The following is a 16,554-nucleotide window of genomic DNA, read 5'->3' as shown; positions in this document are numbered from 1 at the left end:
ATGAACAAATCAGCAAAGAACACTTCTTTAGAGCAAACTCTTGAAGTTTGAAGGCATAGCAATGCCAGATGCAGATGAGCCTGACTTTGCAAATGATGAACTGAGTAGTGATACAGATGATGATGATTTGGCATCCCAGCCAAGTGCTCTTGATGACTTAGAGTTATTTTAAAGTTCTAAAGTCTTTGATTGTTATTGTACCTTTTTGACAAAAGAGCATCTTTGCAATCGTGAAAGCGTATGTTTCCTATGGTTTATATTTTATAAATGTGTCATCTTTTTGTAATGATTTCAAATCTATTTATCAATGTTAAACTATTTAGGCAATTTTATAGATATATTACATATATTTATTAATAATTTAAAAAAATTACAAATGGTGAATTTAATTCAAATTTTTTCCTCATCGAATTTCATTCAAATTTCAAAGTTGTCGAGCTTCGAATTCAAATTCGAACCTAGTGACTTAGCCTGAGGGTATGCACATGGAGTGAACTTCAAATCAGAATTCTGACTTACCTTTATTCACTTCATCCATTCAAACTTGTCAAAACTACGTTGCTCTCAACTAAGGGCATTCAAAACAAATTTTGCTCCTCATGAAGAGCATTTGAAGCTTGGCCCTCAACCTCGAGCTCTTAAATTATTCCTAATTGGCAATCTTTCATACTCATCAGCTAAACTCATGACTGACTCACATGAAATCTAGACTTTACGAACTCACTCATTTCATACCTCACACAAGGCTATCTACCTGACTCCTGGCTTCTTGACCATCTATACCTCTTCAATGCAAAGGCTAATAGCTAAGGACTCTAACACTATCCTAGAAAGCAAGAAAAAAGGGGGGTCCCTATTTGCAATGGGGCGATGTGTGAATACTTCACAGCACCTATGACGGCGAGGTCCACTTGCATGTCGAGAATCTATTGAATGCATGGCGACATGATGGCACATTCATTGTTGGAATATTTGACCAAGGTGGCGGCTAATTCATTGCATGTCAGCCATCGTACTTAATGAAATGATGGAACGTCTTTTGCATGTAACCAATTTTATGGAGATGATGGAGCATTTATGGCATTATGGCCGATTTTGCATGGAGGAGCATTTATGACATATTAGGCAAATTTGATAGAGTGGTGCATTTAATGCATAGTGGATGCCATTCTAGGCAGGCAGGAATTTATTGTAAGTGGGCATGATGGGCATTTAATGTTTATTTCCACCTTGTTGCATCATGTGTGTGGAATCTTTCGGGTCAGACCCTAATTAGGAATTGCATGTAATTAAGGCTTGAGGCCTATATAAAGAGGTGATCCCCTCATTTGTAAAAGCGGGGGAGATTTGTATGAAATTGTTGCGATAAGTTATTGAAATAATAACAGTGAAATATTGTTCTCCGATGGTGTCCACTTAATTTTTTTTTTCAAAACTTACATGGTTTCACCTTCCTCACTAAGAGTAGAAGTAGAATAGTGCTTTGATTTCAATGGTGAATGTAATGATGTTTGATGAATTTCCATGGTTCATACTTTTTGCATCTTGTTGATTATAAGTTGTCGTGTAAAGTTAGCCCGAGCCACTAAATTTGTGTTGAGTTTGATTGTGGATGGTCGTTTGGATTGCGCCGTTTGGGTATTCAAATGCACTTTCTCGATGTGAAAATTCTTCAACATCCTCATAAGATTGCACCAGTTCTTGTGGAGTTGTGGTTAATCTTGGTGAAGCAGAACTTGGTTTATTTGGAATTCTTCCATTAGAGCACTATCTATTGATATCACTGCCCTTAGGAGTAGATTTAGATCCTTCTAACCCTTCCCCCTTTAATTTTAGTTCATTCCAGTTCAATTCGTTCGATGCAGAAGCATCATAGAATTGCTATATCTGGTGATGAAGTTCTAGCCACAACAAAGAAGTGAAAGGCTGATTCAAGTGTAAGTCCCCTTGGATTATCGGCATATCACATCAAGCCAACTGAGTTATGTCCATTGCAAATCGGAACCTTGGAGTCAATTGTCTGAACTTATTGCAATCTTAGCATACAATTGAACTTTGATCAAGAGAGAGTAAAGTGATCGTTGGAAAACTTTATTCTGTGTTAGGTGTAGTCATAAAAAACATGTCAACACTTCCCAATATCATCTTTGCAACAAAACAAGATGTCACAAGATATGCATGCATGTGAAGAATGGGCCTTTTTGTCAAGGCATGCAACTTTGCACCTGCATACCACAAGAAAGTAGTGCTTTCTGCTATTCAAGAAGTATAATGATTCTAATGAAATTTTAATTTAAGAAAAGGCACTAGGCTTACAAGAGTGTGAGAAGTTTGTTAAATGTAGAATGCAAATGACAGTCTTTTCCACAACTAAATTGGAAACTCAAAATATTATATAATTTGTGATTATGTGATTAAAGAAAAAAATACAAAATATGTTTCTTGTAAAAGATGATAATATTCATAAGGGTCAGTGTTAACTAATGTTTGTTATTATGTGGGCTGTTTGTCAACTATCTACTCAACAAATAACCATCACATGCTCACTTTCTCCTATATAGACAAGCATATTTTTTAATGCTTGTTTTTGTTATTAGTACTTATCACCCGCATCTATACATGCATTCGTTCCTTCAGTACTTACACTCAATGTACAAGGAAATTCTCCTATCTATCTTCATTATAATTTGTTTCTAGACTGGCCACTTTGATTTTCCTTAGCAAGGTGAGGGGCCTCCAAGAGTACCCTTTTTTCTATAAGCTACTAAGCATCAAAAAGACATTAACCTTGAATTTTCCCTAGTTCCCTACTCATAATTAACATAAAATTTCAAAATTTGATGCTATTATCAATCCAAAATTAGCATGGAAGCTTCCATCCATGGCCAATGAGAATGTCTCTGGAAAGAGGCAAGAAACATGCCAAGAAATGAAAATATGTATAGCCATATCATGTTAATCTCTCTAAAGAGTTTATCTATATTAAATCCCAACATGGGTAAGATAATGGAATGGAAGGTGCTGGATGAAGCTAGAAATTGCAATTTTTTAAGTATGGAAACATCTGGAGTCTAAAGTCACAAGTGTGAAACCATATACAACAAGCCATGAACTATAAGTTGTCAAGGGTTGAAAGTGAATTTTAAGCTTGCTAAAGACTTGGTTCCTTGATGGAATGCTCTGCAAGAATCCTCAGTGCAACAATATGTCCTTGTTTTTGCAAGGTGAAGGAACCCATTGGCACCTGTTGGTGGACGTTTTATCATCTACCGAACACTTAGAATAAAATACCACAAGGATGATCTATCGTCTCCTAAACAAAATCACTACTTGTGCCAAGATTGTGAGAAGACCACAAGGCGACTCCAAGGTCTATATGTGTGAACAAGTGACTTTAGTGGGATAGCTTCCCGGGTAGTGTATGTTGAAAATCTCAAGGGGGACTTACGCTATGAACTTAAGTCATTCAAGCTGTACTTCAGTAGATTTAACAATTTGAGCTCTCTTTTTTTGAATTTTCTGGTTTAGGACTGCAAAAAAAAAGGATTAAAAAGGGTAGAGTTTAAGAATTCTATGCTACTTCTAAGCTATTCCTATGAAATCAAGAGACACTAAAGACTGGGTGAAACCGGTAACAACGCTTTGTTTTGCCGTGCTTGGACAACTACACAAAGTGGGTACAATCTTCTAAGGTTATGCTGATAATTTTCACTCTTACGAATAATACCAACAATTGAACAATATCATTCCAAGTAGAAGTTAAACATCCATATTAAAAGGCTCGGACTAACTTTACACATTCCATGAAAATCATTCATCCAACAAAAGTATGAGCAAGATTTCACCAATCGATAATATCATTCATCTAACAACTTGAAACAAATTAAACAAATCTAATCTAAATGTTTAAAGGAATATGCAACCATGAAACCATTTAGCAATAAAAAAATTTCAAAGCAATACTGATAATGAATTTTTTATTACTCAAATAGCTCTACGCAACAATTTCATAAATCTCTCCATAGCACAATGAAAATGAGAGTGAGCAAAATAAAGGGCCGAGATCAATCTAAGATCGACGACTGAGATCTAAACAACCTATCCCTAGATAGAGTTTCCCAAAATAATATCAAAGATCAACTTCAAAAGAGACAAATGGTGGAAGATGCTATTTTTTAGGATTGTATCCTTTTCTTTTGATATTCAATGAATCTGGACACAATTTGGTCCACTTCCTCCATGGTGACATGTGGCAACATGTTGATCCTGAACTCTAATCCTTTAAGTCATCTGTACACAAAGCAAAGGTGATCTCCCAGTCCAATTCCTGCTTGTGAAAGGCATCTTTAATGGAGATGACGTTTGACGCCTTAGCCAAATTATTCTTCAAGACTGGTCCTATGATGGCAAAGAAGATGTCCTGAACTCTGACCTTCAAATTCTCCAACTACATATCGCTCCCTCGAATGGTATTCTTCCCAATCATTTATGTAACTACAAGGAAGATCTTGTCTTGAATCGCCTTTATATGTCCTTCTATTCTATCAACATCATCTTTCACCTTCAACAAGACTTCATTCTATGCAACCAGCATCCAGTGCCAACTGTTGAAATCATAAGCAGCCCCTGCTTCAATTATCTTTTGATCAACCAAATCTTGAGATGAGATTCCTTTCAGTTCTCTAAGGGATGGTATGATTCTATTCTGGACATCTTGGAAGTCAGCCCACATTTATGCCATATTCTCAATCCTGGAAAGCAAAGAAGAAGTTCAATCATATGCTGATGAGATTCCTTCTATGAACTTGGCTACTTCTTTTATACTTTCTATCCAATCTCTAGTTTATCTGACTGTTACTGCATCTTCCTCAAAAACTTTTGACTACCTGTTCTGAATCCAAAAGTAAGAGAACCTTTGGATTGGCTTGATTAAGTGGCTTAGTAGTCAACTATCGAATATATTCTTTCAAGCACTCAACTTCTCTCTTATGTTCATTTTTCTTTTGTGTCCTCTTTTACTTGGGCCTTTGTGCTTGGGCCTAAGTCAAAAGTGGTGATCTCATACTCATGAAGAGCAATGTCTCCCTTTGCTTCGTTCACCTTAGGTACAGCTATATGCACTGTGCGGTTGCTTGTCTCATCTCTCTGGATGGTAGAAAATCTCTTGGTCGGCTTCTTCACAGCAGTTTGCTCTAATCTGGCCAAGAAATCTGCCATGTCATCTTCTTCTTGTTCTTCTACTACTGGTGTGTTCATCTTCAATCTCTCTCTCAGCCATTCGGGAACAGTGGGCTGCTCAATGCCCTCTACCTCTTGGTCATCCTTTGTTTCTATGTCACGTGCAATATCCCGAAGAGCAGAAATCATCCCTTCTTGAAACTCTTCCTCTTCAATATCCGTGTCATGCTCTAATTCTAGGATTTTTGTGCCAGTAGGAGATGGTGGTTGTTCATCTTCCTGATGGACTGATTTTGCATTTTCCTCATGAACTAAAGAAGGAATTTTTATTTCAGCCAATGATTCATCAATAGTTAATATGCATTTCTCATTCCTTGATGTGGCGGAACAAGATGGTTCTATCCTTTGCTTCTTCTGAGCAGGTTCTTCATTCTCAACTGCCTTCCCCTTCCTTTTAGCACTCTCACATGGTCTGGTATTTTGTGTTGTTTCTTCATTTGAAGAATATCCTTCTGCTACTCCCATCAGATTATAAGTCAAAGTTATATTCTTTTGCTTCAGCTTGTGACACTGCTGATTAACCCACCACTTTGTACATGTCATGACTGGCCGCATCAAGGTGGTTAAGTATGTATGCTTTGGTGTTGACCATTTGATAGGAGGAAGAGGTGCATGCTCATCAAAGCCAAGCTGAGTATGCTCTTCGCTATCTTCTAACTAATCTGGTACAAAAAAAGGTTCTCTCTAATGAAATTTATTGAAAGCCTGGAATATAACCTTTTCCTGATTTCATATTCATCAACAGCATTTGCCCAGAAATCTTCTACATCTACTTTATGTCTGAACCTTTCCTCCTTCGCTAATCTAATGTTATTGTGAGGATCATAATTAGTTCTGGATTGGTAGAATGTGAAAGGATACCACTACATTTCTAGCCTAGCACTCTCAGCTACCTGCGTAGTTGAACAAGATTCTTCCATATTTCCAATGAAGAATGGGAAAGATATGGCTACCTTCTGCCTTACTCTTTTGAAGCTCTAATATGTTCCAACTGTCTGAGAACTTCCAATAGGACCATCCTATTGGTTTGGTAGATTGGCAATCCGTAAGTACGGCCAGTGAAACCTCGGATTTTGATATCAGTGAACTTTGGAAACTGGATAAATCAGGATCCGTACCTACTGATTAGACTTTTTGATTCAGGAGAAAGACTCTTATGAGTACCTCCTTGAAGTGTTCTTGTGATGTACATCAGGAATGTGTCATGGGCTCAAAAACTTTTGTCCTTAAGTTGCAGCTGAGGATAACAATCATATGATCGGAATTCATTCTCACCACCTCCTGCTATGCCTTTGCAAATCAGTTCTGAATATCTGTAAGTTGCAGCCAATAGATAAATTATGTAAGAACTCATGTGGAATGTCTTTGTCCTTTCCAAGTTCATCAACTGCTCATGAAGGTTATCGTTGATTATGCGAGACCAGTTGAATAACTTGGTTCCTGAAGTGATTTCATCCATGTCTCAAATAGCTGACCCTTAGGGCTGCCCATTACTCTATTCAATAGTAGGATGATATAATCATATTCTTCTTTGAAATATGGATGCAACAAATACTTCAGTACTTTCCTTTGAGGTCTTTTCTTCTCCAACCAAAACTTGTTCACATTTGCAGCACAAAGTTCAGACTGACTATCATATACCCTTTAGGCCTGTCCTTTAGTCTTGTAGGTGGCTTTACTGTGGTTTGGTATGCCAAATGTCTCCTGGATGGACAATTCTGAAAGATTACTCTTCCATCTGGTGCAATGATTTCTCTCGATTGTGCTTTACAGTACAAAGCACATTCAACTATTAGCTCAACACACTCTTTGGCTGGTGGGAATCCAGATGCCTGGACAATTCCATTGTGCATCATTTTGTGGGCAATAGGTGTAGGAATGTGTCCATCATGTCCCTACATTCTTTTCTTGAATTCCTCCATATCAACATGTTTGAGGTTTGTGTCAGTGATATTCTTCCATTTGGATTTGATTTTGGACTTCAGTCGTACTCCTTTGCTAGCAAACTTCATTGCTACTTGAAAAAAAACACATGAAAACTCCATGTTATTTTCATAATTTAATTCTGATTTTAAATTCTTTTCTGAAAATTTCACTTTCAGCCTGTTAAAAGGTTAAGTTTCTATGAAAAAGCAAATTGAAAGTGAAGGGTTTGATCAAAAAATTGATGAAATTTGAGAAAATAAGACAGAAAGGTGAGGAAATTCAGTCAAATTGAGTTTTTGAATCCTCTTTATGACTGAAATTCACCTCTGATTCTGAAAATCTGTCTTAAAATCAGAGAAAAGTGCTTAATTTCTAGACCTTTTACACTTAGAAGAATCTTCTTCAAAAATCCAAAATTCATAAAATTTGAGAGAAAACTTCTCTTCAATGCTCTCAAGAATTCTCAACCTATGTAATGAATTGTGAAAGTGAATTGGTTGAAAATATATAGAGTTTAGGGTTCTTATATTGAGAAGTTTTTTATTTGTTTTATTTTTTTTATTTTTAAATAATTTGTATTGTTTTTTGTGTTTTTTTTTGTTTTAATCTTTCCAAAATGGAAAGTTTTATTTCTCTCTCAAAAATTCGATCTTATCAAGGAATCTTCTAGAACTTTCTAAAAATTTTGAATTTTGAAAATTCTCTTAGTGTTGAGAATTATTTTTAATTTTAATTTTGGAAAATAATTAAAATTTATTTCATGTGACAAATTTATTTTCCAACATGCTAGCCTGATTCATGTGAAATTTTGATCAAAATTTATCTTTGTTCATGGCATGTCAATTTGATTGTCTTCAAATTTTAGGTCTCTGGCTAGGTATCTTCACATATTCCATTTATGCCCAGATGAATCAATTTGTGTTTAGGTTTGATCAACTTCAAAGGGTTTGGACAATTTCTTCATGCCTTAGGGTTTGTGTCTTGGAGCAAATTTTCTTCAATATGCACATTCTATGTCTTGGCACATTTTATGTCGATTGGACAATCATCTTTCTTTAACTTTCTCTTCCCTTAGGTAAACTTGAATTTTGTTTGTCTTGTTCAATTCATGTCCATAATCAGGTTTTGGAAGGAGTTTCAACAGTTATATGTCCTCTTGTCATGAGCAGATTTAGGAATATGATCAGACCACAAAATTTGAACCATCCTCTTTGTACTTAGCGAATTACAAGAGTTTGGGAGTTGTTTTTGACATTGTGCTTGCTGTTCAAGGTGAATTCCAAGGTTGATCAGACAATTTGTATTGCATTTATGTCATGCCCTTTGTCAAGGCTTATTTCATCTTCATGTGATGCTTTATTTGTCCAACCCTAGGCGGACTTGGATCATGTCATGCCACATTTTGTCAGACAAATTTCAACTTTGAATGTTCTCTTTCTTGGCAGAATTTATAAGCTTTGGACAGGTTTGTATCATACTTGGAAGATCATCACATGTGTATCAAATTTGAACAATCTTTCTCTTCCAAGGCGGGTTTGGAGATGAATAAGAACTTAGGATATTTAGCAAACCCATAGTCTATTATCTTCAACCTTACTGATCATGATTGCAGCAGTTGGACAATTTTGTTTGGCTTCCAAATCCTTGGATATGTGAATTTAGATTACTTTCTTCTTGGTTGGGCAGGGTTTACACTAGTTTGTTTTATACTTGGAAGATCATCAAGAAGTCTGTCAAAGTATTTCTTAGAATATGATAAGATATGATTGCTTTATCTTCAGCAAACCTTCAATTTGTTGTTTATGATGATCTTGGATGAGTCTTGGATATGTATCTTCCTCCAAATTTGTCTTGCCTTCCTATCAAGGGCGGATTTGATAGTCTTTTGGACAAGGTGAAGTGCAGATTTGAAAAATTTCTAAGGAGACTATGTGCAAATTTGATTAATCTTTCTCTCCCAAGGCAGATTCAAGGACGATCAATGGTGAATTCAGAATATGATCGGATATGAGGAGCTTTATTGTCTTATCATCAAACCTTCAATCTGCTATTAATGGCGAACTTGGAGAATATGCTGCACTTCTTGATTGCTTCCTTCAAACCCTTGGACTCGCTTTATCCCTTATCTCTATGGCGAATTCTTCTGAAAGTTTGATAATCTGATCAAACTTTGGAACCGCTTCTTTGGCGAATTTTAGGAAGAATTTGAATTTTGCTTGGAAGAAACAAGTATCAATGAGATGAAACCTTCTTTTATTGCTTCTTAGATGGCTTCTAGAAGCTTTATTCTATCTTCTAGAAGTTAGAACTTCTTGCTTGGCACACAAGAAAGTAATTTTAAGAAAGTTTGATTGCTTTATTCCTCCTTTAGGAAGTTCAAACTTCATTGCTTTCTTCTATAAGGGAGTTTGGAAGACTTTCTTTCATATTTGCAAAATTAGAAAGTTTTATTGTTTTATTCTTCCTTTAAGAAATTCGAACTTCATCCTTGGAAGCTTCCATTATGTTTTGGAAAGTTTTAATTTCTTTATTCTAGAAGTTTATTTTCTTTCTAGAATATGACCTTGAGGAAGGTTCTTGACATGTCAGCTGTTTTATTGACTTAATTGCTTTCAAATGCCAAGTCATCATACTTGCTATCTTTCTCTCTTTGAAGTGCCATGTCGCCATTTTATTGCCAAGTTGGCAATTCATATCATCTTTATTCTATGCCATCTTCAATTTTGCCTAAGTGGGCCCTATATCACCTTGGTCATTCTTTCTTGGTAGACTTTTCAACCTTAGGACTAGGCGAACTTTAGAGTGCATAATGCCAACTTGATGAAGGCGGACATTAAATTCCTTGATATGTCTTCTAGGCGAGCTTTATATTCCTTGTGCCATGTTTTATCAAGGCAGACTAGGATCAACCTTAGGATATATGCACACTTTCATAGGTGGACTTAGCAGAGTGTTAGGCATGTCATTTTAGCTTCAGCTTGACTACATGTAAGAGTTTGCTTGACTTTCGCCATGAGTTAATTGACCCTTGGTAGGAGTTCGCCATCTATCGAACAATTTTAGCTTGGCCATGAGGTGCACTTAGAAGATTGTCAAACATTTTTGTGAATAAGATTAACCTTAGGTAGGAGTTTAGGTAACTCTTGCCATGAGTTAGTTGACCAATGGTAGGAGTTTGCTAATACTTAGACAACTTCACTACTCCTAGGCGATCTTTGACCATGCTTGAACATTTTCCATACTTGACATTCCTAGGCGAATTTGATTGACCATCTACCTTTCCGCTTGTCTGACTTTGAGCTTGTGCAATCTTGTCTGAGCATCTGCCATTTTTTTTTCTCTCCAAGCTAGGCAAAATTTTCAATGTGCCATATCTGAATTCTTTCTCTGTACTTGATCAACAGTGTTCATGCCATGTTGATACCATGCTGGTTCATCTAGAATAGAAACCCTAATCTAGATTTCCACTTTGCATTTTGCACTTAGAAATCTCATTTTCGAAATTTGAGGACAATAGCTAATATTCTAGAACAAAACCCTAATTAGGGTTTGCATTTTGCTTTTTACCCTTAAAGACATGATTTTCAAAATCTGAGAACATGAGTACTGATAATTTGGTATGGGGATAAACCCTAATTCCGAAAAAAAGCAAAAATTTCAAACTCTTGCTTTTTACACTCATAAGCAAAAAAATTCAAATCTGAAGACATTGGCAAGATTAAAATGACCTAAAGAACAAAACCCCTAATATCAAAATTTAAGCCCTTCTTTTTATACCTAGAGGCAAGATTTTCAAATTTCGACAAAATGGGTAGTAATTAAATGACTTGAGGAACAAAACCAATATGCCACTTTAAAAAAAGCAGAAAAAGCAAAAATTTCTAAAAATAGGAGGTTGTTAGAAATGACCCAAAGCAATTGCGATCCTCGTCCTTTGGACCTCTTGAGCACTTTGGCAACATTCAAATGCAATTCTGAGCAAGATTTCTCAATTTGACTCGGGATGACCCCAAAACTCTAACTCTTAAAGTCTCCCAAAATGAAGATTTATGAAAATGCAGAGCTATGGCAAAACCCTAAAAAAGAAAAAATAGGGGATTCCCATCTACGATGAGGCGATGTGTGAATTAGATCACAACAGCACCCCAATTTGATGTGTCTCATTTTGCTTTGCTTTGCTCCAAAGATTGTGCATTTGACCTTATTCACCCTTTGCTAATATGTGACATAAAAATTCTTATGTGTTCCCCAAGTGTCAAATGATGCTCAAAATCCATAAAAAGTTTTAAAGTCTAGGTGATATTGGTGTTTTCCTTGGCTATAATGTATTTGTTGCCTTACTGAGTTTTGGGGATATCCATACTTATATGCCGTTTCTATTGATTCTGAAAACCCACTTGCAACCCTTGTGATAATTACCAAAGTGTAGAGTTTGTCATCCTTTTGGACTTTCGAGATTTCCCATACATTTATTACTTCCTCTATCACCCTTGACTCCCAAATCACAACAACCCGTGAAGTATAAGTGTTTTATCTCGTGCATGCCTTCTTCAATAGTCTAACATCTTGCATTTGACCTCATTCACCCTTTGTTGATATCTGATCTAAGAACTCTTATGTGTGCCCCAAGTGTCAAATGATGCCCAAAATCCATAAAAAGTTTTGAAGTCTAGGTGATATTGGTGTTTTCCTTGGCTATGATGTATTTGTTGCCTTATTGAAGTTTTGGGGATATCCATACTCATATGCCATTTCTATTGATTTTGAAACCCCACTTGGAACCTTTGTGATAATTACCAAAGTGTTGAGTTTTTTGGCTTTTTCGACTTTCAAGATTTCCCATAAATTTATACTTCCTCTATCATCCCTAACTCCCAGATCACGACAACCTGTGAAGTATAAGTGTTTCAGTTTGTCGAAGTTTTGGATCCCTCCATCTTTGTCAGATTTGTCATCTCTTGCATGCCTTCTTCAATAGTCTGACATCTTGCTTTCCCCCCTAAGCCCTTGTGTCGATGTTTTGGAGTTTCTTGCTCCCTAATCCCAAACCTTTGGTATAAGTTCTTCCCAATCCCCAATCCATGATACCCTCATTTAATATACAGCCTGGATGACATATGCTTATGTCAATAATCATGTTGATGTCAATAGCCCTAGTGACATCATGCTGGCATCATCAATCCATCAAACTTTTGCAATCTCTAATCTATTACATCCTTAGGCATCCATTCATCTTCATATTTGATTCCTCTATTCTCTGAGACTACCAATTGCTTTTCAAAAACAAGTTATCTTTTGGAATCAGACTTTCGACCATATATCAATACCATGTTACACCCCACCAAGAACTCTTAGTCCAAAAACCCGACACCTTTACTATCCCATATCAAGGTTCCCTTGTTAGCCTTCCCATCTCACCTCTACTTGTAATCCTCAACTCCTTGGTCCCGATTTCCTTGTAATCCTTCACATCACACACTAAATCTGACAAAATTGGTCCCCTTAAATCAGATTTAGAAGGGGCTTTGAACCCTGCCCCACATATGGTAACGAAATCAACCATTTCCTGCCAATAAGGAGACCTCTCACAAATAAATTAAATGAAATAAGTATGTACTATGTACAACAAAAAATCAAACAAAGAATCAAACTATAAATATTAAAACAATCAAACAAAAAATATTCACCTAGCTGCAAAGAATGGAAGTTGGTTTGCTGCTGTAATTTTCAGTGTTGTTGGTTACTGTGTGGCTGAAGTGAAGTTTCGATCCTACCTCCCTGCCTGTGCGACCTATCATTCTGGGTATTGGCTCAAATTATTTCTATGCTTTGGGCGATGTGTTTTGTAAGTTTGCAGCACTTAATTTGGATTCTTTGAATTTATATTGCAAATCATACTTTTCAGCATAGGCGTGGGTTTTGGGGAGTGCACTAGGATGCATGCTAGATGTTTGGGGGTGTTTAGAAGTTCATTTTCAGTTTGTTATCAGTCGCTTTGTGCCTAGTGTCAGTTTGGGTGAGTTGTGGGGTGTTTTGAGTGAGTCTGGAGTGAGTTGGAAGCATTTTAGTGTTTTTTTGTGCTGCTAGTTATTCATTTCCAGCCTGCTGTTATTTATATCAGATTTTAGAAAGTGGTGTTGAGCTGGTTTGGTGATAATATCTTCTGTGATCAGCATTCTTCTTCTTTTCTATCTTTCCTATATTGTGTAAGGTTGGATAGTAGTACTACCAACCAATTCTGGACTGTAAGCATACCCACTGAACTAGTGGAAGAGGCAAGTTTGCCGCCTATTTGTTGGTATTTGTAACTCAATCCTCCCACTGAATAAGTGGTCGAGTGATAAGTTTTATGTATTGTCCTCCCGCTGAAATATGCAGTAGAGTGATAGCTTTATGTAATGTCTTCTCCCACTGAAATACGCGGTAGAGTGATTGAGTTTTAGTTTCTTGTTTTTTCCCTTGGTTGGTTTAACGCCAAGAAGTTTAGTTTCTATCCTGCTGGATAAACAAAAGGGGAGCTGGCTTGCCGCCCATGCATTGTAATTTCAGTTTGGTTTATGGTGCTAACGATCCCCGGAACACCGTATGCTCTCACCCTCCCAAATTGGGCTCTCGGTGAACAAAAGGTGGAAGGGTTCCCTTTTAGTTGTTTGGATTATTTCTCTAACATTAACGGGTTATGGTGTTTGCTTTGTAATTCTTATTGCTAAAAAACGAAAAAAATTAAGGGGAATACTATAAGAACCTAAGGGTCTCTCACTTAAAAGGATCGCTTGACACTCTATTGGCCTAATTTAGGATCCCAACTCCCAAAGCAGCCTGGGCAAAGTGTGCATCAAACAACTACAATAGACATTAGAAAGTGCAGTACAATTGAAACAACTCAAGCAATTGACAAAAGAAACAAATATTCAATCTGGCACCTCTCCTTGTATTAAACTGGTTCTCCTAGTTTCAATAAAAGAAGAAGAAGACCATTGAATCCACTGCAAAGACTGCAACAGTATTATCTTGGAAAGCATTCACTTGCTTACACAAATGAGCTTGTATATCAACTAGGGGGGGGCAAAAAATTTCCACCAATTTTGGAGTCAACAAAAGCTTTAATTTGTCTAGCATTTTCATGTCATATAGCATTATTCCTATGATCAACATCCTTGGCTATACCTGTTGATATCATGAATGCATTGCTTTCGTTTTCCTTGTAAGCTCTGAGAAGGAAACTTTACATGCTAACATAACTATAGACAGATGTTGTAAATAACCACCACATTAACAGCTTTTAGTTGGCTTTGAACATCCTTATCATTTCTTTCCTATAAGAAGATGATTTAGATGAAGCATGAAAAATAAAGAATGAATTCATAGGAGAGCTAGTTTGGAAAACACTTCCAGCTTTCTTCTGGAAAAACAAAAGCAACAGAAAGAGGGAGTTGGAAAAAAGAAAACACCATCATAAGGCAAATGAAAAGTCAATGTCTTTGAGACAGGAAAGTTACTCACCTGAAACCAGCAAAATCAGGGGTCGAATAAACCGTAAGAAACTGTGCAAGATCATCAACAAGAAAGGGAACATATATTCCATCAAATCCAATCTCTCTGAATGCCTGATTGTGCAAAATTGGTCCTTTGCTGTGACCAACTGGATTTCCTATAATTCCAAAGATCTTGGTATCTCTACTCAAACTTTTTATCTTGTATATTTTTAAAAGATCTGTCAATGTAGGCTGACCAGAAGCTGACTCTTTCCCTATTCCAATGGAGCCAAATGTAAGATATCCACCAAATTTTGGGCAAAGAATGCGACTAATTAGCCCTCTCGAGCTCATTGCCAATGCAATAATAGGAACCTACACATGTAAGTCACAGTGTAATAGAAAAAGATCATTTACATATTTTATTGTTGAATGATCCCTGCAAGTACTAAAAAGCAGTTTATTTGAGTAGTTAAAAAAACAGGTCATGACAGATGCTTGAAATACACAAATTATCCATACACCTTTTCTACCAAGAAAATGTGGCGTTCAATAGATGGTACACAGGAAACTATATATTGGAGATATAATGCATCAAAACTTGCAAACCTTGCAATCTATGCACAGAATGTAGTAACATGCTAATCACTCAAGAGAATAGTGATTGCAAGCATCCTTCGTTTTCTTACACATCAAATTAAGAGTTTGGTTACAAATATGTATTAAATGAAATAAGTTTTCAAACTTTGATCTGAATTCATTTAGAACTCTACTGTAATCTAGAAACTAAATATCAAAACCCAAATATAGTAGGAATAAATGGAATGAAATACAAACATACATGCCACAATTTAAAAGTAAAACAGCACAAAAAAGAACTGAACTTTATTGATAGATATATGTCTATGAGGTGGTAACATACTGAAAATTTCAGATTGAAAAGAAGAAACTAGGCATAAGTGTTGGTTGGAGATATTAGCGGTGGGAAATTGGGCGCACAAGATGGGCATCAATGTTGGCAGCACCCCAAAAGCCCAAGCAGAGAGAAAGACCTCCTTGGAGGATTGATGAACAGGCTGCACATGGGCCATCTGGCAAGCCAAGTTGTAAGATAGCCATCAAAGAACAAGGTGGATCATTAATGTAGGCCTTCTGGGTCAATTCCTCTTTTTTCCTTTCTTTCAGTTCTTCTTTACATTTGTATACCAACTTGAGGTTTGTGAACTTTATTTCTGTTATTCTCTTTGCTCATATTTATAACAGAGAATCCGTTTATGCTTCCTTCCAAGATTCATAATAGCAGGGACATTCAAATGCATTTGAGTGGCTTGATTTTATTGGAAATCATATATGTTTTTCCATATCCCTTCTCTTGATCTTTGGGAATTGATGGCCACCACTTGAATGGCTTTGTGAAGAGTGAGACAAGCTATCAGGAAAATTAATGACAGAGAATGATTATCAAGATATTCGGTATCCAGTATTAACAAAGGAGCAAAAGTATCCTTAAATAAGAAATACAAAAAATCTATCCAATAAGGATAAGATTGACAACTAAGAAAAGCAAATGATAACTAAGAGAATAAATAATATTCCTCAAGTCCATCCTAACAACTTAATTGAACATGATAACGAAATATTACAATATTATTTTAATACCCTCCCTTAATGGTCAATCTATCAACTACATCAAGCTAAACCCAAAACCTTGAAATGATCGATTGGCCAATAAGGGTAGAAAATTGACTCCTACTCAAAATGTTTTACGACATGAGCCTTTGGTGGAGACCCTGGTTGAATTGCTGATCAACCATCCTCATTCTGCAAAACCTCTTGATAGGACCAAGTTTGCCATCCCTCTCACATTTTGAAGTAATTGAAAACGAAAAAACCTGCTGCTATTGAAAACAACTAA

General features: G+C 36.4%; 1 protein-coding gene across 3 annotated transcripts in view; it reads right to left on the bottom strand.

Moving 5' to 3' along the window:
• Positions 1 to 16,554, bottom strand: part of LOC131037472 (bifunctional 3-dehydroquinate dehydratase/shikimate dehydrogenase, chloroplastic) — a 144,040-nt gene that overhangs the window by 26,233 nt on the left and 101,253 nt on the right. For all 3 annotated transcript variants that reach the window (XM_057969608.2, XM_057969610.2, XM_057969611.2), the window contains one exon: positions 14,668 to 15,014. In XM_057969608.2, the coding sequence (XP_057825591.2) occupies positions 14,668 to 15,014 (347 nt within the window). The remainder of the gene's footprint in view (positions 1 to 14,667; positions 15,015 to 16,554) is intronic.

This window comes from Cryptomeria japonica, chromosome 6 (assembly GCF_030272615.1).
Source record: "Cryptomeria japonica chromosome 6, Sugi_1.0, whole genome shotgun sequence".
Taxonomy (NCBI): domain Eukaryota; kingdom Viridiplantae; phylum Streptophyta; class Pinopsida; order Cupressales; family Cupressaceae; genus Cryptomeria; species Cryptomeria japonica.
The sequence above is the reverse complement of the archived record's forward strand: the minus strand, read 5'-3'. Positions and strand labels throughout refer to the sequence as shown.